The following is a 25,980-nucleotide window of genomic DNA, read 5'->3' as shown; positions in this document are numbered from 1 at the left end:
AATTGCGTGTCACGTACGGCATGCATCACATCACAAGTCGTCGCCTGCGGCGGCGGGTCGAGACACGCCTCCGGCAGTTCGCCGCCCGTCTATTCACTGGATGTGGCTGAAGGGCCGCCGGTGACAGCCGGTCCCGTGGCACCCGTGGTCTGATGAAGCTCGAACCGCCGGATCGGGCCGGCCACCCACCGCGCGCGCTAGCCGCTTGGATCCATCAACCGGTCTACATACAGCCCTCCGTCATCCCACGCAAGCTGCGTTCCCCGGGCTGCTATTGTGCCCGTCCGTCCCAGCCCCTATGTGTTTCACCGTCCCGCTCGTCACGCTACCAGGTTCCGGCTGTTCGCACAGATCGGCCGTGGCCGCCGCGTACGTGCGGCCACGTAGCGTGCGGCTCCCACGCATCCCTGCGAACAGGCGCAATGGCCATACGCAGGGCGGGAATGTAGTGTCATCTATGGGCCCCGTCCCATTTGACGAGCCGTACCTTGCACATTCCATTCTCGGCGCGGCTGTCAGCCCGCATCCGGCGAGTCACCGGCTAGCGCCGCACGGCCTGCGGCTCGCGCCGGCCTAGCGCGGCCGTCAAACAAAGCCACGCGTGATCACGTGACCCACGCGTTGTCGTCGCACCCGCCGCCGCCCCGTCCGCGCCATGGCGACCCTCGACGTCCTGGCGCGCCACGCGCAGTCGCGGCTGGACGACGGCAACTACCAGGATGCCACGATCCTCTACACCAAGTGTCTGGACCTGCTGCCCAAGACCGACTCGCGCCGGCTGTTTCTGCTCGGCCGGCGCGAGCTGTGCTATCGCAAGAGCAAGAACAACATGAAGGCGCTGCGCGACGCCTATGAGATGATCCGGCTCGATCCAAAGGGCCCCAAGGTACGTCGTGCGCGGGCCAGCTGACGCAGGGCTACATCCGCGCGACCGAGACGCTGATTTTGATGAAGTACAACCGCAAAGCTGCCGAGGTCTTGCACCGCGGCTGCAAGAAGGTTCCGGCCGAAAACAACGCCGAGATTGCCGTAGGTGGCCACCGGGACGTCGGCTGACGGCAGGCACTCCGGAAACAGCTGTATCTGGCGAACGTGATTGTGGACCCGCCGGCGGCGGAGCCCAAAAAACCCCGGGCACCGACGGATCCGCTGGTCGTGCTGCCAACGGAGATCGTGCACATGATCCTGCTCGAGCTGCCGTTTGTCGAGCGGCTGCACGCCCAGCGGGTGTCCAAGACCTGGTGCCGGCTCATCGAGCAGTCGCCGGTGCTGTGGAGCAGCATATCGGTGGCCGTGGCGAGCTCCAAGAGCAGCTCGCGCAACCGGCCAGTCACGCGGGCGGCGATCGTGCGTTGTCTGAAGAACGCGCGCGGCAAGCTGACAGACCTGTCGCTCGGCAGCCTGAGTGAGGGCGCGACGCGGGTCTTCCGCACGCAGCTGGAGGCCCCCCCGGCCGGGCTCGTCCGGGACGACGTCTTCCGAAGCCTGCGACGGCTTCGTCTGGCCGACGACCAGGCGTTCCAGCCGGCATTGGACCCGCTGGCGAACGCGTCGAGTGCGCGCACGCTGCTGCCGACCCTCGAGCGGCTGACCATCGACGAGTGCTCGACGTGGAACCCGCTGTTCGCGGTGCTGTGCGGCATTCTGCCCAACGTGGTCTCGCTCGACTGCGGCTTCACGCCCGACGCGCCGACCAACGTCGAGATCGAGCTCGGGTTCACGCGGCTGCAGAAGGTGGTCCTGTTTGGCCGGCGTGGCCAGAAACTGGCGCAGGTCCACCGGTCGCTCCTGCAGATGATCATGCGCACGTCGCCCAGCCTGCGGTGCCTGTATCTGCAGAACCTCAAGATCACGCCGGACGTGACGGACCCGACGCCGGACCTGGCGTTCTTGTTGCCGGACCAGGACCAGCCAGCGACGGTCGGGATGCCGGAGCTAATGCGCGGCAGCATGGCCGCCGCGCCGTACGAGTTTGATCTCTTTGCGCCGGCCGCGGAGATCGCGTGGCCGCTCGAGCTGTACGTCCGGGGCTGCGAGGTGCTGGTGCCGGTGATGAGCATTCCGCAGACAACCCGGGTGTTTGAGATGTCGGGCTGCGCGTTCTCGTCCGTGGCGAGCACCGTGTTTGGCCAGACCGTGGCGGTCGTGCGGTCGACGGCGGTGACGCGTGACCTGGCCGTCCAGCACGGCGCCGTGCCGGCCGACAACGTGCTGTTCCGGCTCGAGCAGCTGACGCTGACCAAAAACCGGTCGGTCACGTACAGGGCGCTGACGACGTTCTTGCAGACCGTGTCGCCGCGGCTGCGCAAACTTGCCGTGGGCCACTGCCCGCTGCTGACCGACTGCACGTCTGCGCCGGCCCAGGACTTTTACGCCACGTTGCACCGGTTCCCGGACCTGGCCGAGCTCGATCTGTCCGGGATCATGCTGTCGGGCGTGGTGCCGCGCGTGCTGCGGCTGCCAGGGCTGCGCGCCGTCAATCTCAGCGACACCAACGTCAACGGCAACGACGTGGTGGGCTTTGTGAACATGAGCGACGCGCACGCGCCTGCGCCCGCACTGTCGTCGGCCGAGGCGTGCGCCATGGTCGAGGCGCGCGCGCGCCGCGACGGCATCGACCTCGAGATTGTCGCGCTCAAGTGCGACCGTCTGAGCTACGACTCTGTGACCTGGCTGCGCCGCTTGGGCGTCAGGCTGCGGCACAGCTACTCTGTACACGACGCGTAGAGTGCGATTTTGGACCGTGTAGCTTAATTGCGAGTTGAGAGCGCCGGCGACCGTGGTTGCGGCTATATGCGGCTGTGTGCGGCTATATGTCTGCGACTACGTGCGGCTGTGTGCGGCTATATGTCTGTGACTACGTGCGGCTGTGTGCGGCTATATGTCTGTGACTACGTGCGGCTGTGTGCGGCTATATGTCTGCGACTACGTGCGGCTATATGTGCAGCCGTGTCTGTGGCTATGTCTGCGGCTACGTGCGGCTACATGCATGCGCGGCGTGTGCTACACCTGCGGCTGCGTGCGGCTATATGCCTGCCGACACGTGCCTTCACGTGCGGCCATATGTCTGCGCCACACGTACAGCTACATGTCTGCCCCCCACAGCGTGCCTCCGTGCGGCTCGTGCGGCTCGTGCGGCTCAGCGCTGCCTCCCGTGCGGCTCACACACTTAACTACCAATCTCCCATCTGTCACTCTCCATGGACTCTCAACAAAACAACCAGACTCCGGCATCGCGGTCGTCGTGGTCCACCCGGTCGTCGTTCTTAACGGCCTCGTCGTCCGGCTCTCCGGCACCCTCCCTCCGGCGGAATCCGTTCGACACGGCCAGCATCGGCCGCGAATCGGCCGGCCAGGCCAGTCCTGGCGGGCAGCCGTCCAGCGGGCAGCCGGCTCCACCTCGCCAGCCGCCGTCGCCCACGCCGTCCGTGCGGCCGCCGAACCCCCCTGGCCACTTCGACAGCTCGCTGGCGCCGCCGGCGTCGCCCCGCTACCGCGGCGGCTCGAGACCGCAGTCGTTCTCGGCCATGTCGGGCCTCTCCAGCCTATCCGGCCTCTCCGCGGGCCCGGGCGTCGGAGCCAGCGCGCCCAGTGCCGGCACGGGCGCGTACCGGCCGCCGCCCAGAGGCGGCACGCCGGCCACGCTGTCGGCGCTGCGGGCATCGGACACTACGGAGCTGCCGCGGCCGCCGCGGCCAAATATGTCGTCGGCGCCGTCGTTCTCGTCGGCCGGCGGGGAGCGCAGCGACGCGCCGCGCGTGCCCGTGGACTCGCACGACGGCCTCTGGATCATCGGCCAGGAGCTCATGGAGGACGTCGACCGGGTGTCGCGGCAGGTGACGCGCGAGAGCGGCGGCGACATCGGCGACGCGGTCTCGGAGGCCAAGCAGGGCCACTTCTTCGGGCGCGCGCACGTGACGGCGCTCGAGGACCTTCGCCAGCGCCAGCTCGAGCTCGCCACGGACATGGCCCGCGGCGAGGGCGTGCTCGACTTTGTCGCGCAGCAGGGCAAGCTCTGGGAGCTCTCCGACAACGAGATCTCGATCACCAAGGCCCCCGGCGGCAAGGCGGCCAAGGGCGAGCCGTCGCAGCACGCGGTCGACAACGCGCGCAACCAGGAGAGCTCCGGCCGGCTGTTCAACGAGGAGCACTTCCGCAAGGTGCAGGAGTGCGTGGACTCGGTCATGACCCAGCTGGACTCGGTCGTGCAGAGCATGAAGGTGCTCGAGGCCGAGAGCCGCGAGCTGTGGAACGAGAACGAGATGTAGCTACGCCGGGAGGCAGATGAGTGTCCCAATGTATTGTGCAGGCTATGAGTCGTCGTCGGCGTCCTCGACGACGACCTTCTTGGAGCGCTTCTTGGCGGGCGGGGCGTCGGCGGGCGCGGGCTCGGGCTCGTCGTCGAGGTCGGACACGTCCGTCGCCGCGGGCGAGACCGAGCCCGGGGACATGGACAGCGACGGCGAGCCCACGGACTTGGGGATGTTCTTGGCCATCCAGTTCTTGACGCCGTGCAGGAACTGGGGCAGGTGGCGCAGCGCGCGGTCGTCGTCGTCGTCCTCGTAGTCGGCGCTCATGTACGAGTCGCCGTCGTCGTCGTGGTCGTCGTCGTGGTCGAGCTCGGGGTTGCTGCGCGTCGTCCGGCGCCGCGGGCGGCCCCTGAGGCTCTCGTTGTCCGAGTCGGTGATGTTGCCGGTGCTGCGGCGCTTCTGGCTCTTGGCGCGCGAGCCGCGCGGCGCCAGCGCGAGCTCGCCGTCGAGCTCGTCCGCGCCGTCGTCGTCCGAGCCAATCGTGCGCCGGCGCTTGCCGCGCAGCAGGCTCAGGTTGCGCGTCAGGATCGGCGTCGTCGCGCCCGACGGCACGTTGAGGTACTGCCGGATCTCCTGGCCGGTCGACTTGAGCGAGTCGCGGAAGTCGGCGATGTGCCGCTTGAAGTCGAGCTCGTTCTTCTTGAGCCACGACACGTTGAGCTCCTGGCGCGTCGCGCCGCGCGAGAAATTGCGCACGAGGTACTTGTCGTAGTCGCGGATGATCGTCGTGATGATGTCCGACGTCGAGATGCCCTCCGTGCGCTTCGTCGCCAGGAACTGCCCGGCCTGCTTCATCGGCGCGTAGATGTCGGCCTCGCCGCCGTCCGCGTCGCCGTACGGGATGTCGTCGTGCGCCACGTAGTCGATCTCGTGCGCCGCGATGAACGCCGGCGTCACGATCCACGGCGCGTTCAGGATCACCTCGTCCACCCACCGGCAGTGCACCATCGTCTGCGCGCGGTGGTCCGCGCTCAGCACCGTCAGGCCCTTGCGCCGGTGCGTGTCCGCGTCCGACGGGATGCCCACAATCAGGTGCACGTCCGGGAACGCCTTCTTGGCCTGCTCCAGCTGGCGCATGTGGCCCAGGTGGAACAGGTCGAACACGCCGTCGGCGTAGATCCGCACCGGCCGGTCCGTCGGCGGCTTCTTGATCTCGTACGGCCCGCTGGGCGTGTACTTGAGGTACTCCTTGCTCTCGATCATCTCCTGGACCGATTTTGAAGACACGAACGCGTTCCCGGCGTCCACCGTGACCACCGTCTCCTCCGGCGGCGATGCCGACCTCTTGCGCTTGCTCATCCTGCTCTCTGCACACGCGGGGGCTGCTGTTGCGGGTGTGCTGCTGCCGCTGGCTGCTCGATTGGCTAGGCTGGCGGTCGGGCGCTGAAAAAAAAGTCGCGCTACGGTTTATATCGCAATAGTCCACCGCCCGCCCGCGATTCACCCACGCCTCCGACAATGAACACCCAACAAGCGTGCCGCGCCGCTGGACGGCCGCGTGCGCCCGGCCTTGGCTGCCGCTGCCGCCGCGGCCGTTGCCGATCGGCCGCGCGCGCCGGCCGCCCGTCGATCCCGACCGCCTGGCGGGTAACCCCGGCGTACGCGTATTCTCGTACTGCCGCCCGGAGGCAAGTAGCCGCGAAGTCTATTTGCCGTTCCCGCACGGCGTGCTGGCACCGCGGACGGCACTAGCCGCCGCAGGCTCGGGCCTAGTGGCGCCGAATCGTGCCTGCCACGGCTCGCCCGCCCGGCACGCGGGCGCGGCCTAGCCGCAGCCCGGCTAGCCGCTCCGAGTCCGGCGCGGGACCGCGCCGCCGCCACGGCCGCCGTCCAGGGCTCTGCGCGGCGCGCCCGCAGCCGTGCTGGTCGCCAACGCAAGCGGGCCGCGGCCGGGCGGCCGGCGGCGGCCGGCGGCGGGCCAGCGGCCGGTCCGGTCGACTCGCGAATGAGCGCGGCCGCAGTGGGACCGGCCGCGGTCCCACTGCGCCGCCAGGGTATCGGAAGGAACGGGGTATGCTGTCTCGACGCACGGTGTACAACGTAGATTGAGCGCTAGCGTCCATCAGAGCTTGGCCTTGGTCGGCCGGTGGAACGTGTCGGCCACGTTCTTGCGCTGGACCTTGCCGGTCGCGGTCTTGGGGATCGCGTCCGTGAAGTAGATCTTCTTGGGCACCTTGAACCGCGCGACCTTGCCGGCAACGTAGTCGATCAGCTCGCGCTCGGACGGCCGCTTGCCGGCGGCCGGCACGACCGCGGCCTCGACCTCCTGGCCGTACAGCTCGCTCGGCACACCAAACACGACGGCCTCGGCTACGGCCGGGTGCGAGAGCAGCACGCCGTCCAGCTCCGGCGGCGAGATCTTCTCGCCGCCCCGGTTGATCAGCTCCTTGATCCGGCCGGTGATGAACACAAACCCGTCGGGGTCCTTGCGGCCCTGGTCGCCCGTGCGGAAGTACCCGTCCGCCGTGTACGCGGTCTTGTTGGCCGCGGCGTTGTTGTGGTACCCGCGCGTCACGTTGCGGCCCTTGATGCAGATCTCGCCCTCGGCGCCCTGCGCCACCGGCCGGCCCTCGCCGTCCAGGATCGCGACGTCGACGCCGTGGCCGACGCCGACCGAGCCGGGCTTGCGCTTGCCGGGCGGCAGGTCGTTTGACGTCATCTGGTGCGCGGCCTCGGTCATCGCGTACGCCTCGATCACGGGCGCCTTGAACGTCTGCTCGAGCCGGTGGAACGTGGTCTCGGCCAGGGCCGACGAGCACGACCGGATGAACCGGATCCGCGGCACCTGCGCCGGCGGGTTCTTGAGCAGGATCTGGTGGATCGTCGGCACCGCCGTGTACCACGTCGCGCCGTACTTGGTGTAGTCATCCCAGAACGTGCTGGCCGAGAACTTGGCCGGCACGATCACGGCGCACCCGGCCGACAGCGCCGCCAACAGACCGCACATCAGCCCGTGCACGTGGAAGAGCGGCATGACCAGTAGGCTGCGGTCAGACGTGCTCAGGTCGTACGTGGTGCTGATGTTCTTCATCGACGCCATCAGGTTGCCGTGGCTCAGTGGCACGATCTTCGGCCGCCCGGTGGTGCCGCTCGTGTGCAGCACCAGGGCTATGTCGTCGTCTGTAGCCGTCGGCACGTCCTCCATACGCTTCAGAGGCTTGCCGTCGAACGGCTCGACCTGCAGCCGGCCGTCCTTGACGCCGATGCCAAACACCTTCACACGGGATCCAATCTTGCGCGCGGCCTTGACCGCCGGCAGCGAGTCGGGCGAGCCCTGCGGTACCAGCAGCACCGATGCCTGCACGTCGTCCAGATAGAATTCGAACTCGTCCTGCTTCAGGGCGGGGTTGAGCGGACACGCAACGAAGGCCGAGTAGGCCGCGCCCAGGAACGCGACCACAAACTCGACGCCATTGGGCAGCACGATCGCGACGGCAGTCTGGCGCGGCAGTCGTAGCGTGCTGAGGAACAGGCGCAGGCCGTGGGTGAGCGACTCGAGTTGCTCGTATGTGACCGCGGTCGGCGAGGGCGGCGCAAACAGGGCGGGCGCCCTGGACCCAGAGCGTAGCAGCGCTTGCAGCATGGTCGGGCGGTATCCCCTATGGACCGTGTTTGGTAGATCACAGATCTCCTGACTCACGCGGAGGCCGTGTGTCGGATGTCTGCAGCTGGATCACGCTCGCTGATCCAATCGGTTCGTTGTGTCTCGTGCAACCTTGACGTGGACCGAGTCGGGACTTTGGTCGGCGGCTATTGATCAAGCGAGGTGTTGGGGGGACTGGGTCCGGAGCTCGTTATATCGCCGTGGCTGGTGCCGGGGTGACGACACCGGCCGGCAACGGCGGGTCGGATCTACGCGGTTGTGTCACGCCGCGCCGGGTCTGATCCGGCCTTGTTTGGGCGCGCGGCCGCGGACTTCCATTTTGGTACATCCGGGTTTTGGGGATCTGCAGGTCGCGTCGCTGCGGCCCGGGACCGGCGCGGACCTGGGTCCGTCGTACAGGACGCCGGTCCGGACGGACTGCGCCGTGGTGACGGAATGGACGTGAGTCGGCGCTAGCGCTGGGGAGACGTGCATGACGTGTGCGGCACAGATTCCGGTTACGTAATCTGTCCACTTTGCTACGTAAGCAGCACCGCGCCCAACGCGGTCTGTCACGTTGCGCGGCCCGGGATCCGTCTTCACCGCATCACCACAGATTCTCATGCTGCTCATCAGCGCGTTCCTGGCCGGCCTGGTGGCTCTGGTCGCGGTCCTGGCGCGCGCCGCCGCCACCCGGTCCGACCGCGAGCGCTTCAAGCGGCCGACGCCGGCGTCCCTGCTGCTGGTGCTGGGCTCCGGCGGCCACACAACCGAGTTGCTGTCGATGGCCTCCACGATCGACCTGGGCCAGTACCCCAAGCGCACCTGGCTCGCGTTCTCCGGTGACGCGCTCTCGCTCGACAAGGCCCGGCACTTCGAGGAGGGGACCGGCGCGCGCGGGCGGGCGTCCAGCGCCAGCCTGCGGCGGGCCCGCGGCGTTGGCCAGTCCTACTTCACGTCTATCTTCACCAGTCTCTGGTGCGGCTTCGAGTGTCTGCGCTTTGTCTACCGCACCGATCCCGACGTCATTCTCTGCAACGGCCCCGGCTCATGCGTGCTGGTCTGTGCCGCCGCACGCGTCCTGCGCGCCGTCGGCGCCGGCCGCGCCCGCATCATCTACGTCGAGTCAATCGCCCGCGTGTCGTCGCTGTCGCTCACCGGAAAGCTGCTCGTGCGCGTGGCCGACCGCTTCATCGTGCAGTGGGAGCAGCTGCGCAAGGCGTATCCTACGACCGAGTACCTCGGCGTGCTTGTATAATCCAAATGATGTGCATGTATTATAGATGGTGGTGATACAACGAGATGAGAGGTATGTACATTTACTCGTGAACCTGGTGCTTGCGTTCGTGCTCGAGCATCTTCTCGGCCAGGATGAGCTCGACCTGGTCCCGGAAGCCGGTCGAGTCCCATTCGCGGTGCTTCTGGCGGACGCGCTCGAGCGTCTCCGCACGGTCCTGGATGGCGGCCTTCTTGGTCGCCGTCAGCGGCATCTTCGGCGGCGTCAGACGGTCCAGGATGGTCTGCTCGGTGATCTCCGGCCGGCGATGACGGCTGTACTTGTTGCGCAGCGAGTCCAGCGCAGACAGCGGCACCGGCGGCTGCTTCAGGCTTGTCACCCAGAACGTCCGCTCGCGCACAATGTCCTTGTGGGTGCTCTGCGTCGACGGCTTGCGCTCTTCAGTCGGCTCCGGCCACGGAATCTCCAGGCCCTTCTCGCCATGGACATACCGCCGCCGCATCCGCCGGCCGTACCGCTCGTCGTAGTACACCTCGCCAAGACGCAGCTTGCGCACGGCCACTTTGCGCATCTTGCCACCCTCGCCGGCCTCCGGGATGTTGGTTACCAGCCGGACGCTTTCGTACGGAATTGGGGTGTTGTACTCAACAACGTGCTGAGTCTGGCCGGGCACCCATACGGTCTGGGGGAGCACAAGCTTCGTAATCTCGCCCAGACCCGACACCGACACGCGGTTCATATTGTCCTGAACTTTCTCAATCACGCCGATACGGCCCTTGTCGGAACCCTCAATCACCTGGACCTCGTCGCCGGCAGCGAACGGAACGTCCAGGAGCGGCACCCGGTCTTCCTTGGACACGCTGTTGTCGTTGATGAATGCAGGCGACAGTCTCTTGTACGCCACGCGGAGGCCGGTGCTAGCCTGGCCAGCCCGAACCTGCCCGGGGTTCAATGCCTTCGAGAATCCTCCCATCTTGTAGTCGTCACTGGCAAAGACTGAGCCCGATTGCGCCGTAACAAAATTTGCTGGTCCTTAAGAAATTTTTGAGGTCGCGCGCACGCCGGTTTACCCGGCCTGTGGCCAGCAAGTTACCCTCTCTTGTGTTTTTTTCGCTCCGCCGCAGTCAAGTCAGCACAGTACAGCATCCAAGCGCAGCGTCATCGAGCTGCCCGCAGGACGGTCCGACCTCTGAAGATCGTGTAGAAGATCAATGTAATATTCACTTTTGACGATTAAAATATATAAAAACAAATGCTTTATTTTATCATATACATAATAATCTCTGACCGTTTACGAACGGGGCTTCTCCTTCTTCTCCTTCCACAGGGCAAGCAGGGAGACACCAGAGACCTTGACGACCTTGAAACGGACACCGGGGATATCACCCTTAGCCTTGCCCTTACGACCGAAACCGGCGAGGAGGACCTCGTCGTTCTCGTCGACGAAGTTCAGGCAACCGTCGTTGGGGACGAAAGCAGTAACCTTCTTGCCGTTCTTGATGAGCTGGACACGGACGCACTTGCGGATAGCCGAGTTGGGCTGCTTAGCCTCAACACCGACCTTCTCGAGAACGATTCCCTTGGCGTGCGACGAGCCACCGAAGGGCGACGACTTGAAGGCGGTTCCAAGGAGACGCTTCTTGAACGAAAGGTCGGCCCAGCGGCTGGAAAACGGTTAGCATTCTGATCCAAGGACAACAGATCTCGCTGCCAGTATACTGTCGCATCCATGGCGCGGTTCTGTCGGTGAGCACTTACTTGTCACGGCGGGTCGTGCGCAGCTTACGCGCGGAGTTGAGTCCTCTGATTCCGTTAGCATTATGTCGCAAGAGTCGGGCACAGGCATCATCCGTGCCAGTCGCAATGGCTCATCCAACGTCTGTATCCATGTGCCCGCACTGTGGTTCACTTACCTCGGCTTTCCCTTTCCCATTTTGCTGTATTATCTGTTATTGAATATAGAGATAAAAAAAAGAAAAAAGAGTGGTATACAAATCCTATATTTTTGTTATGCGCACGAACGCTATGGTCCCAGCAACTGCTCTATAGTAGTAATTGAGTGTGTACATGCGGTGCTGGGAAAAAAAGCAGTCACGTCAAGACCTCATGTGGAAACCTACCGCACGACAGCCCTATGCCTCAAATTACCCTCCTTTGTACGTATTACCCGGTCATAACGCGTCTATACCGTTTTGGTGCTCAGACGTTAGCCGCGCTACGCCTGGACGGGGCCATCGTGGTTTCGCTGAGTGGATTGAACAGGTCAGCTATCGGATAACTCCCCACGACAATCGACACCGAAACGGCTTTTTGTCGTGTCGCACCGCCGGGTCCGCATCAAATAACCGTACGACTCTTGCATCAGTGCTCACAAGCACCAGAGGACGGACGACATGGCCACGGTTCTTGTCATTGCATTGGCGACGATCGTGTTCAGCACGGTCGTTGCTGCCATCGGCAGGGAGAACATTGCAGAGGCGGTACGTCCCGATCACAAATAGACTGCAGGATGGTGTTATAAAGAGCTGGCACTCTCATTCGCAGTCGGATTGTCGCAATCGCTTTTGCTTTGGACACCACTGACAAACAGATTTACAGTCTCTTGATCCTCGTGCCGTTCCTGCCGGCCGCCAAGCTGAACAAGAAGGCTCGCGCACTGCAGCTGGAAGCGATCACAGTCAGCACCGAATGCAACAACACAAGTCCCAAGGAAGAGTTCGCTAAGTGGGCCAAGCTGAACCGCAAAGTCGAGAAGCTCAAGTTAGAGATTGAAGCTACATGTACGTTCGTTCTGCTAGATGTATGCTGATCGACAGATGGCGAGATCGGAGCCTCGAAGGCACGCACTATCAAGTCGCTCAAGATGGTCCTCTGGGTTGCTACGACCGGACTCAAGGTCTGGGTCCGGATCAAGTTCCGGAAAGAGCCCGTGTTCTGGCTTCCCAAGGGCTGGTTTCCCGGATGGGTCGAGTGGCTGCTGTCGCTCACGTCGGCACCGAAGGGTAAGATACAGGATCCGCTTCGTCTAACTTATAGGCTGCGTGTCGGTCTCGGCCTGGTTCATTATTGTCGAGTACGCCCTTAAGAGCTACATCGAAGGCATCGTCAATTTCATTGGCAACTTCGCCACGTCCAGGCGCAAAGCCGCCTTCAACGCCGCTGCGGCCAGCGCAAAGGCCGAGCGTGCCGCGGGTGAGCCCAAGGAGCAGACCGTGGACGAGCCCAAGAAGGAGCTCTGAGTGAATATTGTATATAAAAGATCAAATGCACAAAACTTTTATGATTACAATAAGATACATGCAGTCAATTGCCCAATACCAAGACGTTCCCGCGCCAGCTCAGTGCTTCATCTTAATCGGAATCTTGTAGTCGATACCGAGCTCCTTAAGCTTGTCCATCTTCGATTTCCGGCGCTTCTCCTCCTTCTTGGTGAGAATCTCCCAGTCCTCGGCTGAGCGCTTGCGGTCGTTCTCGTACTTGGCGACCTTGGCACGCGGGATCACCTTGAACTTCTTGTCCGAGCCCTGCCAGAGCTTCTCATGCACGCGATCCTCCGGGACGACGGCGACCTTGAGGATGTGGCCGTACAGAAGGTAGTTGTTCATAGTTTCGGCAACGATCTCGGCAACGTCCGAGCTCTCAAACTCGACGAACGCGTAGTGCTTGGATCTGCCCGTCTTCTTGTTGCGCGACATGCGCAGACGGGTAATGTCGCCGAACTGCGAGAAGTAGCCACGCATCTGCTCCTCGTAGAAACCGTGGGGAATACGGCCGATGTAGATCACACCCGGCTTCTCCTCGCGGGCAGCCTTCTTCTCCTTCTTGGTCTTCTTCGTCTCGGACTTGGGCTCGGCCTGCTCCTTCTCGGCAGACTGGCGCTTAGCAGCGATCATGGCCTTGATCTGCTCCTCCTTCTCCTTGGACAGCTTGAGCTCGCGTGCCGACTTCTTGTCGTCCACGGCGGGCTCGGCGTCGTCACTGTCAGAATCGGCAGCATCGGCAGCGGCCGCGGCCACGGCCTCAGCCTCAGCCTCAGCCTCGCTCTCGCTGGTCAGATCCTCAGGGTCCTCCTCAGCCTCAGAGAACTCGAAGCTGACCTCTTCGTCATCCGATCCAATCTCCAGGAATTCCTGCTGGGCTTCAAGCTCTATTTCGGTCAGTGCTGTCCATGTCTGGCATCTCCGCAGAACTGCATGTGCAGCGCCGGCGTCGTTGCGGACTACCACTCACCATCCTTCTTGGCCTTCTTCGCGCTCTTCGGCGCCGGATCCTGCTTAATTTTCTTCGGCTCAGCCGCCAGCTTCTTGCCGGTCTTCAGGCCTCTGTTGGACGCCGCGGGCTTCTTGCCCTTGCCAGTACGAGTAGCAACCATTTTAAAAACTCGTCTGCGGTCTTCAATATGAGATGCAGTCTAAAAGTTTTTGAAAATTTTTGTCGCTGACTACTCGAGCTTTGGGAGGAAAATTTGCCCGCGAAAACAAGTTTCAGGGGTCACCGGGTAAACGCCATTTGATCCGGGTAAGTGCAGCACCGGGTAAGGTGCGCGCCGGGGCTCTCGCTTCAGCACGACGCCTCGACGACGACAGTCATCAGCACGATCGTGAGACCGATCGCCAAGCTGAGATGGCATCATCATCGACCCTCGAGCTGCTGCTGCCGCTCGTCATTCCGTTTCTAATCCCGCGGCTGATAAGGTGGTTTCAGGGCAGCCGCGCGCCGGCGGCACATAATGCGGCTCCCAAGCAGAAGATCGCGCTCACATGGCCGCTGGTGCTCGTCATAGTCAGTCTGCTAGTCGCGGCGGTCGTCCAAATTGTGTGGACGCTGGCGTATCTGCCGGACAACGTGTTCATGCTCACAGGACTCAAGTTTCAAGCGCCCGTCGATATCATTCGCTTCCGTCTCCAGATGGTCCGCAAACTGACGGTCTCGGACCAGACCCTGCTTGACAAGCTCGGCGAGAGCTCCGAGTCCCGCCTGCTCTACGCGGCCTACGGTCCGCAGGCGCTCATGGAATGCACGTGGTGCGACTCCATCGAGTCCTACCGGCTCTACACGATGTCATCTATGCTCCAGAGACATGCCGGCCATATTGGCCTGGTGCTGGTCGCCACGGCGTTCCAGAGGACAAACGTTCTGAGACCGTACGCCGTGCTGGCTGCTGTTGCCGTGCCGGCCGTCGAGCTGTACTACCTTCTTTCGTTCGACATCCGGCATAACATCGCCGCCCGCACACTGTACGAGGTCACCTGGCTGTTCTGGCAGAGCCGGTTTAACGCCGGCATCGTCACCGGCGTGACTGACATTGCGCTATCTGTGGCTGTGTTTCTGTACGCCACGGGCCGCGTCCGCAGCGGCGGCGAGCCCTTCGAGTCCAAGCACGAAGAAATCATGGGCGACTTCAAGGAACTGCAGACCCGGCTCGACTCGGTCGCCCAGAAGCTGCGGATCTCTACTCTGGTCAAGGAGCTCGTCGCGCGCGAGCCTGACATGCGCAAACAGTCCGCCCAGTTCTCGAAGCGGCAGACCGAGGACGAAGCCGAGATCTTGCGCGACCCTGCTGTCGTGGAAGCTCGCGCGGCCGCGCTGGCAGCCGCCGACCTGCCCAAGCTCGAGAAGTCGTCGGGCGACTACGCGAAAGCCATCATTGATTCCGCAAAGAACGAACTCCGTTGACCTATGTACTCTATATACAATGCATTACCGACGATCACGCACCAAAGCGTCATCCTTTAATCTGCAGTCGTAGTGCAAATCGTCGTAGCCCGGCATTTTCCACTGTAGACTGGGAATTGCCATGAGTGCGCCTGCCGGCGAGGCAAAAACTGGCAGAGTGGCCAGCGCCGACTGGCCGCCGTTGAGCTTGTCCGTGCGCGTACGGAACATGCCGTAGATTTCTGGGCCGAGCGCACGAATGCTCGTCCGGTCAGATTCCCTGAACGGACGGATGACGACTGTGTCGTCGCCTTGTTCGTGCTTTTTGCGTAGTCGACACCATATGCGACCGTCCCAAAGCTTCCAGTCCGACCAATGGCCGCGCTTGGCGCCACCTTTGAGCTCGATCGTTTCGGACGGGACGTTGCTTCTGCCAAAAGGCTGACGGCGGATCTGCCATGTATGGCTGAGGACGCCTCGGCCCTTGTTCCGCTGGAGAACCCAGTGAAGCCCGAGCATGGTAAACGAGTTGCCGGGGACTCTGCTGGGCTCAAGCAGACGAAGAACCAGGTCCCGGTATTTCGCCGTCGGAAGATCTTGCTCAAGAAACGGAGTCACTGGCAGCACCAGACGCTGGACGACGCCCACCATGGTGTCTAGGGATACATTGTTGTAGTCCGAGGGCTTAATTGTCCAGTTGATGGAGACTGTGTCGCGATCAAGCTTCAGTTTGTTCTGTGAAATATTGTGCGCGTAAATTTCGGCGGCCTCGATGTCCTTTTCGCGCCACTTTTCGGACTGCCGCTCGACGAAAAGCCGGAGAGAGTCCGGCCTAAGCACCTCCGGAAGCTGGGACGGGTTTGAAAGAATGTACCGGATGGCGTTTCTCATGGTAAATTGCGGATCATGGTTGGTCGGATCTTCTGACCAAGGTACCGAGTTTGTCTCGCAGACAGCCACCAGCTGCGCCTTGTCCATGAGTAGAAGCGGCCGAAGGACTTTGACCTGGTTGCCGCCAAAGATTGCCCGTCCGCCAGGGATCACAGAGATCCGACGCATACCAGAAATGCCACCGTCGATGCTACCCCGACAGAGTCGCATCAACAGGCCCTCGATCTGGTCGTCCATGGTGTGGGCCGTAAGAAGATGGGAGATGCCGAGACGCAGACACTCTTGAGCGAGTGCTGAGTACCGCAGCATCCTGGCCTCGGTCTCAAGACGCGATGGTGACGACAAAACAACCTTGCCGTCCCTCGTTTCTGCCATGTGATCCGGCCACTTGAGCGGAATTGTGTGGTGCTCGAGGCCCATTAAGGACGCGACGTGGTGCGTGCGAGCAGCCTCTTCTGCGCTATCTGACCGGAGCTGGTGATCGACCGTGAAGGCGACGGCCCGGACTTTGTTGTGGTCGGCAAATTGCTTGGCCATGTAGGCCAGAGCCATTGAATCGACTCCACCAGAGACGGCGAGGCCAAAGACAGGAGGAACCTGGTACTCCCATAGTCGCTGGAGGGCTAGAGAGAAGTCTTTGGCGTTGAGGGGTGCTGTGGCACGCCGCAGAGCCATTGTGGTAGACGACGTCCGGGACGTTGCAGTCGAGTTCGCTAAATTTTATCCCGGGAAGTCCCAAATACGCCCGAGACGGCCGAGGCTGGCGCCGCCAGACGATTCTTCTGGAGACGCCCGAGCGTGCAGAACGACACAGGGCAGAGCGACAATCATGGACTCAGGTAATCGAAGACCCTCTACATACCGGCGTGAGGGCCTAGACAGTGGCGCGTGCAGCACTTGCAAATGACGTGTAAGTTCCGGCACGCGTACAACTATCCACACGCGCCGCCAGTCGCCAATTTATAGTCCACAGGTCGTCACGTCCGGCTCTGCCGTTATCTGCCAATAGATGCCCGAGATTCGCAGTGAATGTACTTTTATGTGGTTATTTTTATATACTATAAACTTTTACAATCGTATAAACTATCTGCATTCTTCGATTATATCATAACCAAGTGAACCCAAAGAGAGATATGTGAATGTCGATTCGTTTAAGCGAAAGCAGCGCGAGCGGCAGTCTGGGGGTTGATCTTCTTGCCGTCTCTGTTGTAGCGGACACGGACGGGGGCAGTGCGGATGCGGCGGCCGACACGCGAACGAACACGGACAATCTTGCCGTGGATGGCGCACGAGACACAGTAGTGCAGCTTCAGGTAGAGCTTGGGCAGGGCGTACTCCGAGTAGACCGAGGCGTCCGAAATGTCACGAATGGCTAAACCGTTAGACACGCAATTGCTATGCGACCGGCGGACGCAGCCGCCGACGGCTCCACATACCAGCGCTCTCAACCATGTTGCGGATGGTGAATCTCTTGATGGCCTTGTCCTGGCGGAGTCAGCAATGCTCGGAGCGACGAGAATCGATCTCAAGCAGACATACCTTGGGGGTGCACCGCGAGCAGTTCGAGCATCTGACGAACGCGACGTGGCCACGTCCGCTCTTGTTACGACCGTTAGACTGACGCTTCTTGGGCATTGTGAATGATGATGAAAGTACTGGTGTTGCTGGTAGGTTAGCAATGAGAGATTTGAAAAATCACACTTCACTCATCTACCAAATCGACGTTGCTAGCGTCGCTGTGTTGCGGTGTCGAGTGCGGGCTTAGTGTGACTGCTTTATGGAGTGGATGAACCCTACTTTAGGTTTGCGCAGCCGTGGCGCGCGCCACATATGCCAGCCCCACGCAACGCCCGCGTTATGTAACATCGGGCTAGCGTTTACATAATTGCTCCCATCAAGAGCCGCTAGCCTCCTGTTTGTTTACGATTACCCGGCAATCGCCATACTCGCCGCCAGTTGGCTGGATCATGGCCGCTGACTGGACGGCTTCTACCGCAAGACCACGACCGCCGAGTTTTGACTGCCCTCCGTCTGTCTTGGCCGCGGTGTATTGTCAGCACCAGCAGGATCGATGTCGGTTGTCAGCTCGCCCAGCACAGCAGTGTCCCGCGGAACTCACGGTTCGAACATTCCGGTGCCGGTATCCTCAACAACGTCAGTCTCGCAGTCAGCCATGTCCGACAGCCCGGGATCGCTCCTGAGCGACAGCCGCAAGCGGCAGAACAAGCGCGACGAGGTGAGTGAAAATACGGGTGCGGCGTGGAGGCGCCGAGGCGCCGGTGGGCGGGGTGGGCCTCTGGCCGCCGCCGAGCGCCTGCCGGCCGCCGCCCGCCCGGAGCCGCTCTGGAGAGGCTCCAGCGTAGCTCGTGCTGACCTCAGGCCATCCGCCGCAAGATCGAGAGCGACCTTAGCAAGAAGCGCAACACGCCCGCGCGGTCGCGGCAGGTCAAGCGGCCGCCACCCGGTACCGTACTGGCGCTGCGGCCGAGCCCGGCGCTGCAAATCAAGCCCAACACAACCGTGGCCGAGGCCGCGCAGCTCATGTCGGCGCGGCGCGAGAACTGTGTGCTCGTCACGGACGAGGACGACCGGATCGCGGGCATCTTCACGGCTAAGGACCTGGCGTTCCGGGTCGTCGGGTCCGGGATCGACCCGCGCGACATCACGATCGACCAGATCATGACCAAGAACCCGCTGTGCGCGCGGACAGACACGTCCGCCACGGACGCGCTCGACCTGATGGTGCGCAAGGGCTTCCGGCACCTGCCGGTCATGGACGAGAACCAGGACATCTCGGGCATTCTCGACATCACCAAGTGCTTCCACGAGGCCATGGAGAAGCTCGAGCGGGCGTACGTGTCGTCTCGCAAGCTGTTTGACGCGCTCGAGGGCGTGCAGTCCGAGCTCGGTGCGTCGCAGCCGGCGCAAATCATCCAGTACGTCGAGGCGCTGCGGTCCAAAATGGCCGGACCGAGCCTCGAGAGCGTGTTGGACGGCCAGTCGCCGACGTTTGTCAACATACGCACGTCCGTGCGCGACGCGGCCGCGCTCATGAAGGAGAACCACACTACGGCGGTGCTGGTGACGGACAAGAACGCCATCTCGGGCATCTTCACGTCCAAGGACGTCGTCTTGCGCGTCATCGCGGCCGGCCTCGACCCGTCCAAGTGCAGCGTCGTGCGTGTCATGACACCACACCCCGACTTTGCGCCGAAGGACATGAGCATCCAGGCCGCGCTGCGCAAGATGCACGGTAAGTGCGTGCGTGGGCCCGCTGACCGCAGACGGCCACTACCTCAACCTGCCGGTCATGGGAGACGACTCGGAGATCGTGGGCATGGTCGACGTGCTCAAGCTGACGTACGCGACGCTCGAGCAGATCAACTCGATGCAGACGTCCGAGAGCGAGGGCCCGGCGTGGAACAAGTTCTGGATGTCGTTTGACGACACCGAGTCGGTCCACTCGGACCACGTCACCATGCGCTCGGCCACGCCGTTCTCGGACACGGCTGCGCCGTCGATCCTGTCGCCCGAGACCAGCCACGCCGAGGCGTTCTACTCGCAGGACCTCGGCCCGGCCGACTCGGCCTCGCACTTCGCCGAGGACAGCGTGATGCCGTCGATAGTGTCGCCGGTCGGCAGCCTGCCGTTCACGTTCAAGTTCAAGACGCCGGGGGGCAAGGTCCACCGGATCCATGCGGCCGCGACCGACGGCTACATGGCGCTACGCGGCCTCGTCCAGGACAAGCTTGGCCCTGAGACGGACGCGCTCGGCGGCCCCGGCCGGTTCGTGGACGGCCAGGCCGTCGCGGCCGGCTTTGCCATCTCGTACCGCGACGATGAGGGCGACATCATCCTGATCACGAGCGACGACGACCTGCTCGAGTCGGTCCAGCTCGCCCAGCGGTCCAAGATGGACAAGGTCGACCTGTTTGTCCACCACCCAGACCAGCCGGCCTACGTGCCGCCGCCGCCGCCGGCCCCGGCGACGCCGACGCCCAAGAAGGCGCGCGACGACGACGACGAGAGCGACGCCACGCCGACGCCGGCTGGCCGCAAGGGCCACCCGATGTACTACCCGCCGCCGCCGGCGGCGCCCAAGGAGGAGATCATCCCCGGCGTGCCGAACGAGCTGCTGCTGCCAGGCGCCATGGTCACGCTGGCGGCCACCATCATCGGCGTGTTTATCGTCAGTCGCATCATCAAGTAAATGTCGGATCTTTTGATTAATACACGTTTGTTTACCGCTGAGGCGAGCCGCGGGAGATCGGAGGCGAGTCGCGGGAGATCAGCCGCACCCGGTGCGGCTGACGACGCGCCCGAGCCAGGTCCACCCCCCGCCGGACGGCGCGCCGCACCCCGTGCGGCTCACCGGCGGCCCGGCGGCGAGCGCTATCGCGCACCGCCGCAGCCGCACCGCCGCCCGCGCCACGCTTGTCAAACATCGCGAAGCCCCTGCGCAAAAGCAGTGCGGGCGCCCCATCCATCGTCCAAACACGCGTTTTCATCCCTCTGGAGCGTCGGCAGCCGTCAGTACGAGCTCTTTCTACGCGCATCCATCGTCTGTGGGCGGCGGATCATCGTGAGGCGCTGCGCGGTCTGAGCATTCTGCAGGGCCATTGTGTACTATCCCACTAAGCGCTGTCTAAATTTTTGTCGCTTTTTTTCATATTTTTCACGCCCTCAAACGACCCCCGTTTTGAGATAACAACCGATCAAGATGTCGAGCATACCGCCGGAGGTGACATCTGAGCTGGTGCGGCTCATCGAGGGCCTGTCGTCGCCGGACAACGCGATCCGCGCGGCGGCGGAGAACAACCTGAACACGGAGTGGGCAAAGAACCTGGACATGCTGCTCGTCGGGCTGGCGGAGCAGTGCGTGGTGTCCGAGTCGGTGGTGGTACGTGGCAGCAGCGGCGGCGCTGACGACAGGGCCGGGCGTTCTCGGCGGTGCTGTTTCGGCGAATGGCGATGAAGCAGCCGGAGGACAGCGACTCGCTGAGCAGCAAGGTGATCGATAACTGCGCGCCCGAGACGCAGGCCAAGGTGCGGCAGCTGCTGCTGCAGGCGCTGCTGGGCGAGCAGACGACGGACGTGCGGCACAAGATCTGCGACTCGATCGCGATGATCGCGATCGGGCCGAACAACGGTAGGTGTGATCCGGCGGGCGCGCTGACGGCAGAACGGTGGCCGGAGCTGCTGGAGATCCTGTTCCAGCTGTCCAAGTCGAACGACGCGGGGCAGCGCGAGGCGGCGTTTCGGATCTTCACGGCGGCGCCGGAGATCATTGGCAAGCCGCACATCCAGGCGGTCGCGCAGATCTTCAGCGCGGGCTTCCACGACCCCGACGAGGGCGTGCGGATCGCGGCGATGATCGCGTTCGCCGCGTTCTTCGACACGCTGACCAAGTCGGGGCGCAGCGTGCTGCAGCCGCTGCTGCCGGACATGCTCAACGTGCTGCCCGGGCTCAACACGCCCGAGAAGGCGGACGAGCTGACCAAGGCGCTGACGCCGCTGATCGAGCTGGCGGCGATCGCGCCCAAGATCTTCAAGCCGATGCTCAAGACGGTGGTCGACTTCTGCGTGGCGGTCATGAAGAACAAGGACATGAGCGAGTCGAGCCGGCAGGGCGCGCTCGAGCTGCTGACGACGTTCGCGGACGAGGCGCCCAACATGTGCAAGAAGGAGCCGGCGTACGTCAACGAGATGGTCGTGCAGTGCCTGGCGATCATGACGGAGGTCGGGCTCGAGGACGACGAGCAGGCGTCCGAGTGGCGGGCCGAGGACGACCTCGACACGGACGAGGCCGAGTCGATCCACGTGGCCGCGCGGCAGTCGCTCGACCGGCTGGCGGTCAAGCTCGGCGGCGTGGTGCTGCTGCCGCCGCTGTTCCAGTGGCTGCCGAACCTGATCTCGTCCGGGCAGTGGCGCGAGCGGCACGCGGCGCTGATGGCGATCTCGGCGTTCGCCGAGGGCTGCCGCGAGCCCATGATCGGCGAGCTCTCCAAGGTGCTCGACATGGTCCTGCCGCTGCTGCAGGACCCGCACCCGCGCGTGCAGTGGGCCGCGTGCAACGCGGTCGGCCAGATGTCGACCGACTTTGCCGACGACCTGCAGCGCGACTTTGGCTCGCGCGTGCTGCCGGCGCTGATCCAGGTGCTGCAGTCGCCCGAGCCGCGCGTGCAGGCGCACGCGGCGGCCGCGCTGGTCAACTTCTCGGAGGAGGCCGAGAAGGAGACGCTGGAGCCGTACCTGGACAGCGTGCTGACGCACCTGCTGACGCTGCTGCAGAGCCCGAAGCGCTACGTGCAGGAGCAGACGCTGACCACGATCGCGATCGTGGCGGACGCGGCGGAGAACAAGTTCGTCAAGTACTACGACACGATGATGCCGCTGCTGCTCAACGTGCTGCAGTCCGACACGGGCTCGGACCACCGCACGCTCAAGGCCAAGTGCATCGAGTGCTCGTCGCTGATCGCGCTGGCGGTGGGCAAGGACAAGTTCGCGCCGCTGTCGCAGCAGCTGATCCACACGTACGCGGCGATCCAGACGAGCGCGACGGACGACGACGACCCGTCGGTGTCGTACCTGATGCAGGCGTGGGGCCGCATCTGCCGCACGCTCGGCACGGACTTCCTGCCCTACCTCGGCGGCGTGATCACGCCGCTGATCCACATGGGCAAGACCAAGCCCGAGCTCCAGCTGATCGAGGACCAGAAGGACATCGAGAACTTCGACCAGGACGACGGCTGGGACGTGATCCCGATCCACGGCAAGCACCTCGGCGTGCGCACGGCGATGCTCGAGGACAAGTGCACGGCGATCGAGCTGATGGCCGTGTACGCGGCCGAGCTCGGCGCTGCGTTCGAGCCGTACGTGCAGGAGATCATGGTCGAGGTCGTCGTGCCGTGCCTGCGGTTCTTCTTCCACGACGGCGTGCGCGTGGCGGCCGCGCAGGCGATCCCGCACCTGCTCAACTGCGTCAAGGAGGCCAAGGGCGTGGACTCAGCCGACTTCCGCGAGTACTGGACGTCGTCGGTCGACAAGGTGCTGCAGGTGCTCAAGCTGGAGCCGCTGGTCGAGCTGCTGACGGTCTACTACACCTCGTTCTACCAGTCGGTCGAGCTGGCCAACCCCGGCGCGCTGTCGGAGGCCAACCTGAGCGAGTTCTCGGACACGATCGTGTCCAACATGACCGACTACATCGAGCGCGTCAAGGCGCGCGTCGAGGACGAGGACAACGAGGCCTACGTCGAGGAGGCCAAGGACGAGGAGGCCATGATCGACGACGAGTTCCTGAGCGAGATGAACAAGGCCGTGCACGTCGTGTTCAAGGCGTCGCGCGCGGGCATCCCGGCCATCTTCGAGAAGATCCTGCCGGTGGTGTCGGCGCTGGCCGCGCGGCCCGAGATCGAGTCGCGCGAGTTTGCGCTGTGCGTGTTCGACGACTGCGTCGAGTTCGCCGGGCCCGAGTCGTGGAAGTACAAGGACATCGTGCTGCCGGCGCTGGGCAACGCGCTGATGGACCCCAGCCCGACGCTGCGCCAGGCGGCCGCGTACGGCTTCGGCGTGGCCGGCCAGCACGGCGGCCCCGCGTACGCGCAGGCCGCGGCGTCGGTCGTGCCCACGCTGCTGCAGATCGCGCAGATCCCGGACGCGCGCTCGGACGAGAACGTGCACGCGACCGAGAACGCGTCGGCCGCGATCGCCAAGATCTGCCGGCTCAACGGGTCGCAGGTCGCCAACGTCGACAACGTGATCGAGGCCTGGGTGCACACGCTGCCGATCATCAACGACCAGGAGGCCGCGCCGTTCGCGTACCTGTTCCTCGTCGAGCTCGTCGAGCAGGGCCACCCGGCCGTCGCCAAGAACGTGCCGGCCATCTTCGACAGCGTGACCAAGGCGCTCGAGTACGGTAGCGTCCAGGGCCAGACCGCCGAGCGCGTCGTGGCCGCCACCAAGCAGATGCTCGCCCAGCTGCCGCACGACCAGGTCATGGGCCTCTTCAACGCGCTGCCCGGCGAGCGCCAGGCGGCCATCCGCGTCTACTTCCAGTAGCGGTGTAATCTAACGAAAAGTTCACATTGATCTATTGCAAAATCCAGGCCGCCCGGCCGTCTATCCCAATTTTCGTCGCCCGCGCTACTCGCGGTGCGCCTTGCCCAGCGCCTCGTCGACCATGTGCCGGTTGCACTCGGCCATGATCGACGCCTGCTTGGCGATCTGACCGAGCTTGCCGATGACCTCCTTGCTGCCGCCGGCGAAGCCGTAGATCCGGTACTCGATCCCGACCGCCTCGCAGAACTTGATGACCTCGGCCTGGACCGAGCGGAAGTTGTGGCGCGGCATCCGCGGGAACAGGTGGTGCACGGCCTGGAACTGCAGGCCGCCGTGGAAGAAGTCGAGCCAGGTCGGGCAGTCGACGTCCATGGTCGTGCGCAGCATCTTCTGGGCGAACGACTCGGACGCGCCCAGGTCGGCGGTCGACATGGCGAAGTGCGAGAGCGTGATCTGCACGTGCACGGGCATGGTCACGATGTTGGACACGAGCAGGTACGCCAGCCGCGTGGTCATGTCCGGCATGCACCGCCACAGCACCACGTAGCCGTACCAGAACCAGAAGAACGCCAGGCCGGCGGCCTCGTAGTGGCGGATCCACGCGCCGGCGCCCTTGCGCGGGCCCAGCCCCCGCAGGATGTGGTCCCACGACAGAAAGTAGAGGTTGAACCGGCCGAAGCACAGGATCGGGTAGTAGGTGAAGTTCTGGAAGCGGATCGAGAGCCGCGCGACGAGGTCGTACGCCAGGAACCGCTCGTAGAACGTCGAGTACAGCCCGCCGAGGCCGCGCGCCGACACCGCGAAGAACGGCATCAGCTGGATGTCGGGGTCGTGCTCGGGGTCGTTGGTGATGATGTGGTGCACGTTGTGCGAGCGCTTCCACCAGCCGATCGACAGCCCGCCGACGTAGTTGGCCACGAAGCCGCCGAGCAGGCTGTCGAGGTAGTAGTGGTGCGTGATGGCCAGGTGGCCGGCGTCGTGCGCCAGGAACGTCAGCTGGTGCCACATGCAGCCCAGGAAGAACGCCGAGGTCATGTACCAGCCCAGGTGCAGCAGCAGCGCGGCCAGGCCGCCCAGCAGCACGTACCGGCTGCCCTCGATCGCGTAGTTCCAGTAGTTGCACACAAAGTAGCCCTCGGCCTTGAGCTTGCGCTCCAGCGCGCGGTACTGCTGCGTGATCTCGAGCTGCGTCTCGTAGTCGAGCGACGGGAACGCCTCCAGGTCCTTCTCGATCAGCCGCCGGTCAAAGTCCGAGATGACGTCCTCCTCCGTGCGCGGCCGCTTGCTGTCCGCCGGCCGCACGCGCGGCAGCGGCTTGTTGGGGCTCGCAATCAGCTTGTGCAGGTCGAACCGCTCGCCGGCCTCGTCGTCCGACTCGGACGCCTCCGACGCCGACGACCCCGACAGCGCGACCGCCTCGTCCAGCTCGGCCTTGCACCGGAACTTGCCGCCGTGCAGCGGCGGCACGAAGTTCTCCCAGATGCCCTCGACGCGGCCAATCTGGAACGCGCGCATCATGCGGTGCGACTCCTCCGAGTGGTACGCGTTGAACTCGTCCGTGGCGTCGCGGCCGATGACGTGCCGGAGCACCTTGTCGCCGCCGGGGTGCCGCTCAATCCACGAGTCGAGCCGCAGCACGGCGTTGTCGACGATGACGATGATGTGCTCGTCGTGGATCAGCTGCTCGATGGCCGCACGGCTCAGCACGTTGTCCTTGGCCATGGTGTCTGCGCGGGCGTCGTTGCGATCTCGGGCGTGCGCGTAGGACGTTGCTCAGGTGGACCGGGTGTGGTCGTGGATGCGGAGCGTGTGCCACGACTTGGCTGTGCGCGCGCTCGTATATATACAGCCAGGTCGTCTCGGGAGGCCCCTAAAAGCAGGCCACCTGCGGTGGACGCAATCGCCTTGGCCAGAGCCCGGCTAGGGGCGCTAGTCGCTTCCTTGGCTTGCACGACGGCTCGCGCCGATTTGCACTGCCCAGGCCCAAAACGTGGCCTGCACTAGCCGGCGGCACCTAATCGAGCGCGGCGCGGTGACGGCGGGCGCGGGCGCGTCGCTTGGCCGGGTGCGCGGGCGGCCGGGGGGCGAGGGGCGGCGGCTGCGCGGCCAGGCTGTGGCGGTGCGGGCGGCGCGACCGCGGCCGCAGCACCGCGCGGCCGCACCGCCACGGGCACCGCCACGGGCACCGCCGCGGACACCACCGCGGGCACCGCTGCTGGGCGAGCCGCACGTGCAGCGCGCCGCAC

At 64.1% G+C, this 25,980-nt stretch overlaps 15 protein-coding genes across 15 annotated transcripts; 7 read left to right on the top strand and 8 right to left on the bottom strand.

The window, feature by feature from the left end:
* Nucleotides 1-645: 645 nt before the first annotated feature.
* On the top strand, nt 646-2,919 carry V1510DRAFT_416478 (uncharacterized protein). Its single transcript, XM_066933774.1, has 3 exons — nt 646-886; nt 916-1,029; nt 1,063-2,919. The coding sequence occupies exons 1-3, from the start codon at nt 656-658 to the stop codon at nt 2,725-2,727; spliced, it is 2,010 nt and encodes a 669-aa protein (XP_066788985.1). The 5' UTR covers nt 646-655; the 3' UTR covers nt 2,728-2,919.
* On the top strand, nt 2,914-4,313 carry V1510DRAFT_416476 (uncharacterized protein). Its single transcript, XM_066933773.1, has one exon. It carries the CDS (start codon nt 3,201-3,203, stop codon nt 4,266-4,268), a length of 1,068 nt encoding a protein of 355 aa, XP_066788984.1. The 5' UTR covers nt 2,914-3,200; the 3' UTR covers nt 4,269-4,313.
* Nucleotides 4,314-4,907: 594 nt separating this feature from the next.
* Nucleotides 4,908-5,609, bottom strand: V1510DRAFT_364866 (uncharacterized protein; the record flags this gene model as incomplete). The annotated part of the gene is made up of 1 exon (XM_066931209.1): nt 4,908-5,609. A coding segment is annotated over one exon (702 nt), but the record flags the coding sequence as incomplete, so codon positions are not given.
* A 622-nt stretch (nt 5,610-6,231) lies between these two features.
* On the bottom strand, nt 6,232-8,342 carry V1510DRAFT_416473 (acetyl-CoA synthetase-like protein). The gene has a single exon (XM_066933772.1). It carries the CDS (start codon nt 7,891-7,893, stop codon nt 6,373-6,375), a length of 1,521 nt encoding a protein of 506 aa, XP_066788982.1. The 5' UTR covers nt 7,894-8,342; the 3' UTR covers nt 6,232-6,372.
* V1510DRAFT_416472 (udp-n-acetylglucosamine transferase subunitalg14) lies at nt 8,038-9,240 on the top strand. The gene has a single exon (XM_066933771.1). The coding sequence runs from the start codon at nt 8,516-8,518 to the stop codon at nt 9,149-9,151; it is 636 nt and encodes a 211-aa protein (XP_066788981.1). The 5' UTR covers nt 8,038-8,515; the 3' UTR covers nt 9,152-9,240.
* On the bottom strand, nt 9,149-10,139 carry V1510DRAFT_416471 (mitochondrial 54S ribosomal protein uL24m). The gene has a single exon (XM_066933770.1). It carries the CDS (start codon nt 10,101-10,103, stop codon nt 9,213-9,215), a length of 891 nt encoding a protein of 296 aa, XP_066788980.1. The 5' UTR covers nt 10,104-10,139; the 3' UTR covers nt 9,149-9,212.
* Nucleotides 10,140-10,326: 187 nt separating this feature from the next.
* V1510DRAFT_416468 (40S ribosomal protein uS12) lies at nt 10,327-11,129 on the bottom strand. The gene is made up of 3 exons (XM_066933769.1): nt 11,044-11,129; nt 10,889-10,933; nt 10,327-10,794 (listed from the first exon to the last, which is right to left on the bottom strand). The coding sequence occupies exons 1-3, from the start codon at nt 11,061-11,063 to the stop codon at nt 10,422-10,424; spliced, it is 438 nt and encodes a 145-aa protein (XP_066788979.1). The 5' UTR covers nt 11,064-11,129; the 3' UTR covers nt 10,327-10,421.
* Nucleotides 11,130-11,379: 250 nt separating this feature from the next.
* Nucleotides 11,380-12,422, top strand: V1510DRAFT_416465 (CHD5-like protein-domain-containing protein). The gene is made up of 4 exons (XM_066933768.1): nt 11,380-11,610; nt 11,721-11,910; nt 11,947-12,132; nt 12,167-12,422. The coding sequence occupies exons 1-4, from the start codon at nt 11,524-11,526 to the stop codon at nt 12,367-12,369; spliced, it is 666 nt and encodes a 221-aa protein (XP_066788978.1). The 5' UTR covers nt 11,380-11,523; the 3' UTR covers nt 12,370-12,422.
* Nucleotides 12,365-13,552, bottom strand: V1510DRAFT_416463 (uncharacterized protein). The gene is made up of 2 exons (XM_066933767.1): nt 13,361-13,552; nt 12,365-13,277 (listed from the first exon to the last, which is right to left on the bottom strand). Exons 1-2 carry the CDS (start codon nt 13,500-13,502, stop codon nt 12,469-12,471), a joined length of 951 nt encoding a protein of 316 aa, XP_066788977.1. The 5' UTR covers nt 13,503-13,552; the 3' UTR covers nt 12,365-12,468.
* A 153-nt stretch (nt 13,553-13,705) lies between these two features.
* Nucleotides 13,706-14,866, top strand: V1510DRAFT_416462 (uncharacterized protein). Its single transcript, XM_066933766.1, has one exon. It carries the CDS (start codon nt 13,754-13,756, stop codon nt 14,804-14,806), a length of 1,053 nt encoding a protein of 350 aa, XP_066788976.1. The 5' UTR covers nt 13,706-13,753; the 3' UTR covers nt 14,807-14,866.
* Nucleotides 14,782-16,694, bottom strand: V1510DRAFT_416460 (PP-loop family-domain-containing protein). The gene has a single exon (XM_066933765.1). The coding sequence runs from the start codon at nt 16,349-16,351 to the stop codon at nt 14,831-14,833; it is 1,521 nt and encodes a 506-aa protein (XP_066788975.1). The 5' UTR covers nt 16,352-16,694; the 3' UTR covers nt 14,782-14,830.
* On the bottom strand, nt 16,695-17,447 carry V1510DRAFT_416457 (40S ribosomal protein eS26). Its single transcript, XM_066933764.1, has 3 exons — nt 17,216-17,447; nt 17,113-17,161; nt 16,695-17,048 (listed from the first exon to the last, which is right to left on the bottom strand). The coding sequence occupies exons 1-3, from the start codon at nt 17,309-17,311 to the stop codon at nt 16,828-16,830; spliced, it is 366 nt and encodes a 121-aa protein (XP_066788974.1). The 5' UTR covers nt 17,312-17,447; the 3' UTR covers nt 16,695-16,827.
* Nucleotides 17,448-17,579: 132 nt separating this feature from the next.
* On the top strand, nt 17,580-19,927 carry V1510DRAFT_416454 (uncharacterized protein). The gene is made up of 3 exons (XM_066933763.1): nt 17,580-17,912; nt 18,056-18,929; nt 18,961-19,927. Exons 1-3 carry the CDS (start codon nt 17,748-17,750, stop codon nt 19,884-19,886), a joined length of 1,965 nt encoding a protein of 654 aa, XP_066788973.1. The 5' UTR covers nt 17,580-17,747; the 3' UTR covers nt 19,887-19,927.
* A 189-nt stretch (nt 19,928-20,116) lies between these two features.
* On the top strand, nt 20,117-23,776 carry V1510DRAFT_416452 (armadillo-type protein). Its single transcript, XM_066933762.1, has 3 exons — nt 20,117-20,576; nt 20,609-20,825; nt 20,859-23,776. The coding sequence occupies exons 1-3, from the start codon at nt 20,397-20,399 to the stop codon at nt 23,732-23,734; spliced, it is 3,273 nt and encodes a 1,090-aa protein (XP_066788972.1). The 5' UTR covers nt 20,117-20,396; the 3' UTR covers nt 23,735-23,776.
* V1510DRAFT_416451 (fatty acid desaturase-domain-containing protein) lies at nt 23,740-25,793 on the bottom strand. Its single transcript, XM_066933761.1, has one exon. The coding sequence runs from the start codon at nt 25,454-25,456 to the stop codon at nt 23,819-23,821; it is 1,638 nt and encodes a 545-aa protein (XP_066788971.1). The 5' UTR covers nt 25,457-25,793; the 3' UTR covers nt 23,740-23,818.
* Between the last annotated feature and the right edge of the window lie 187 nt (nt 25,794-25,980).

The sequence above is a fragment of the Dipodascopsis tothii genome (genome assembly GCF_038497935.1).
Source record: "Dipodascopsis tothii strain CBS 759.85 unplaced genomic scaffold V1510scaffold_14, whole genome shotgun sequence".
Lineage (NCBI taxonomy): Eukaryota > Fungi > Ascomycota > Lipomycetes > Lipomycetales > Lipomycetaceae > Neoaidaea > Neoaidaea tothii.
This window is presented reverse-complemented; position numbering and strand designations above follow the sequence as displayed.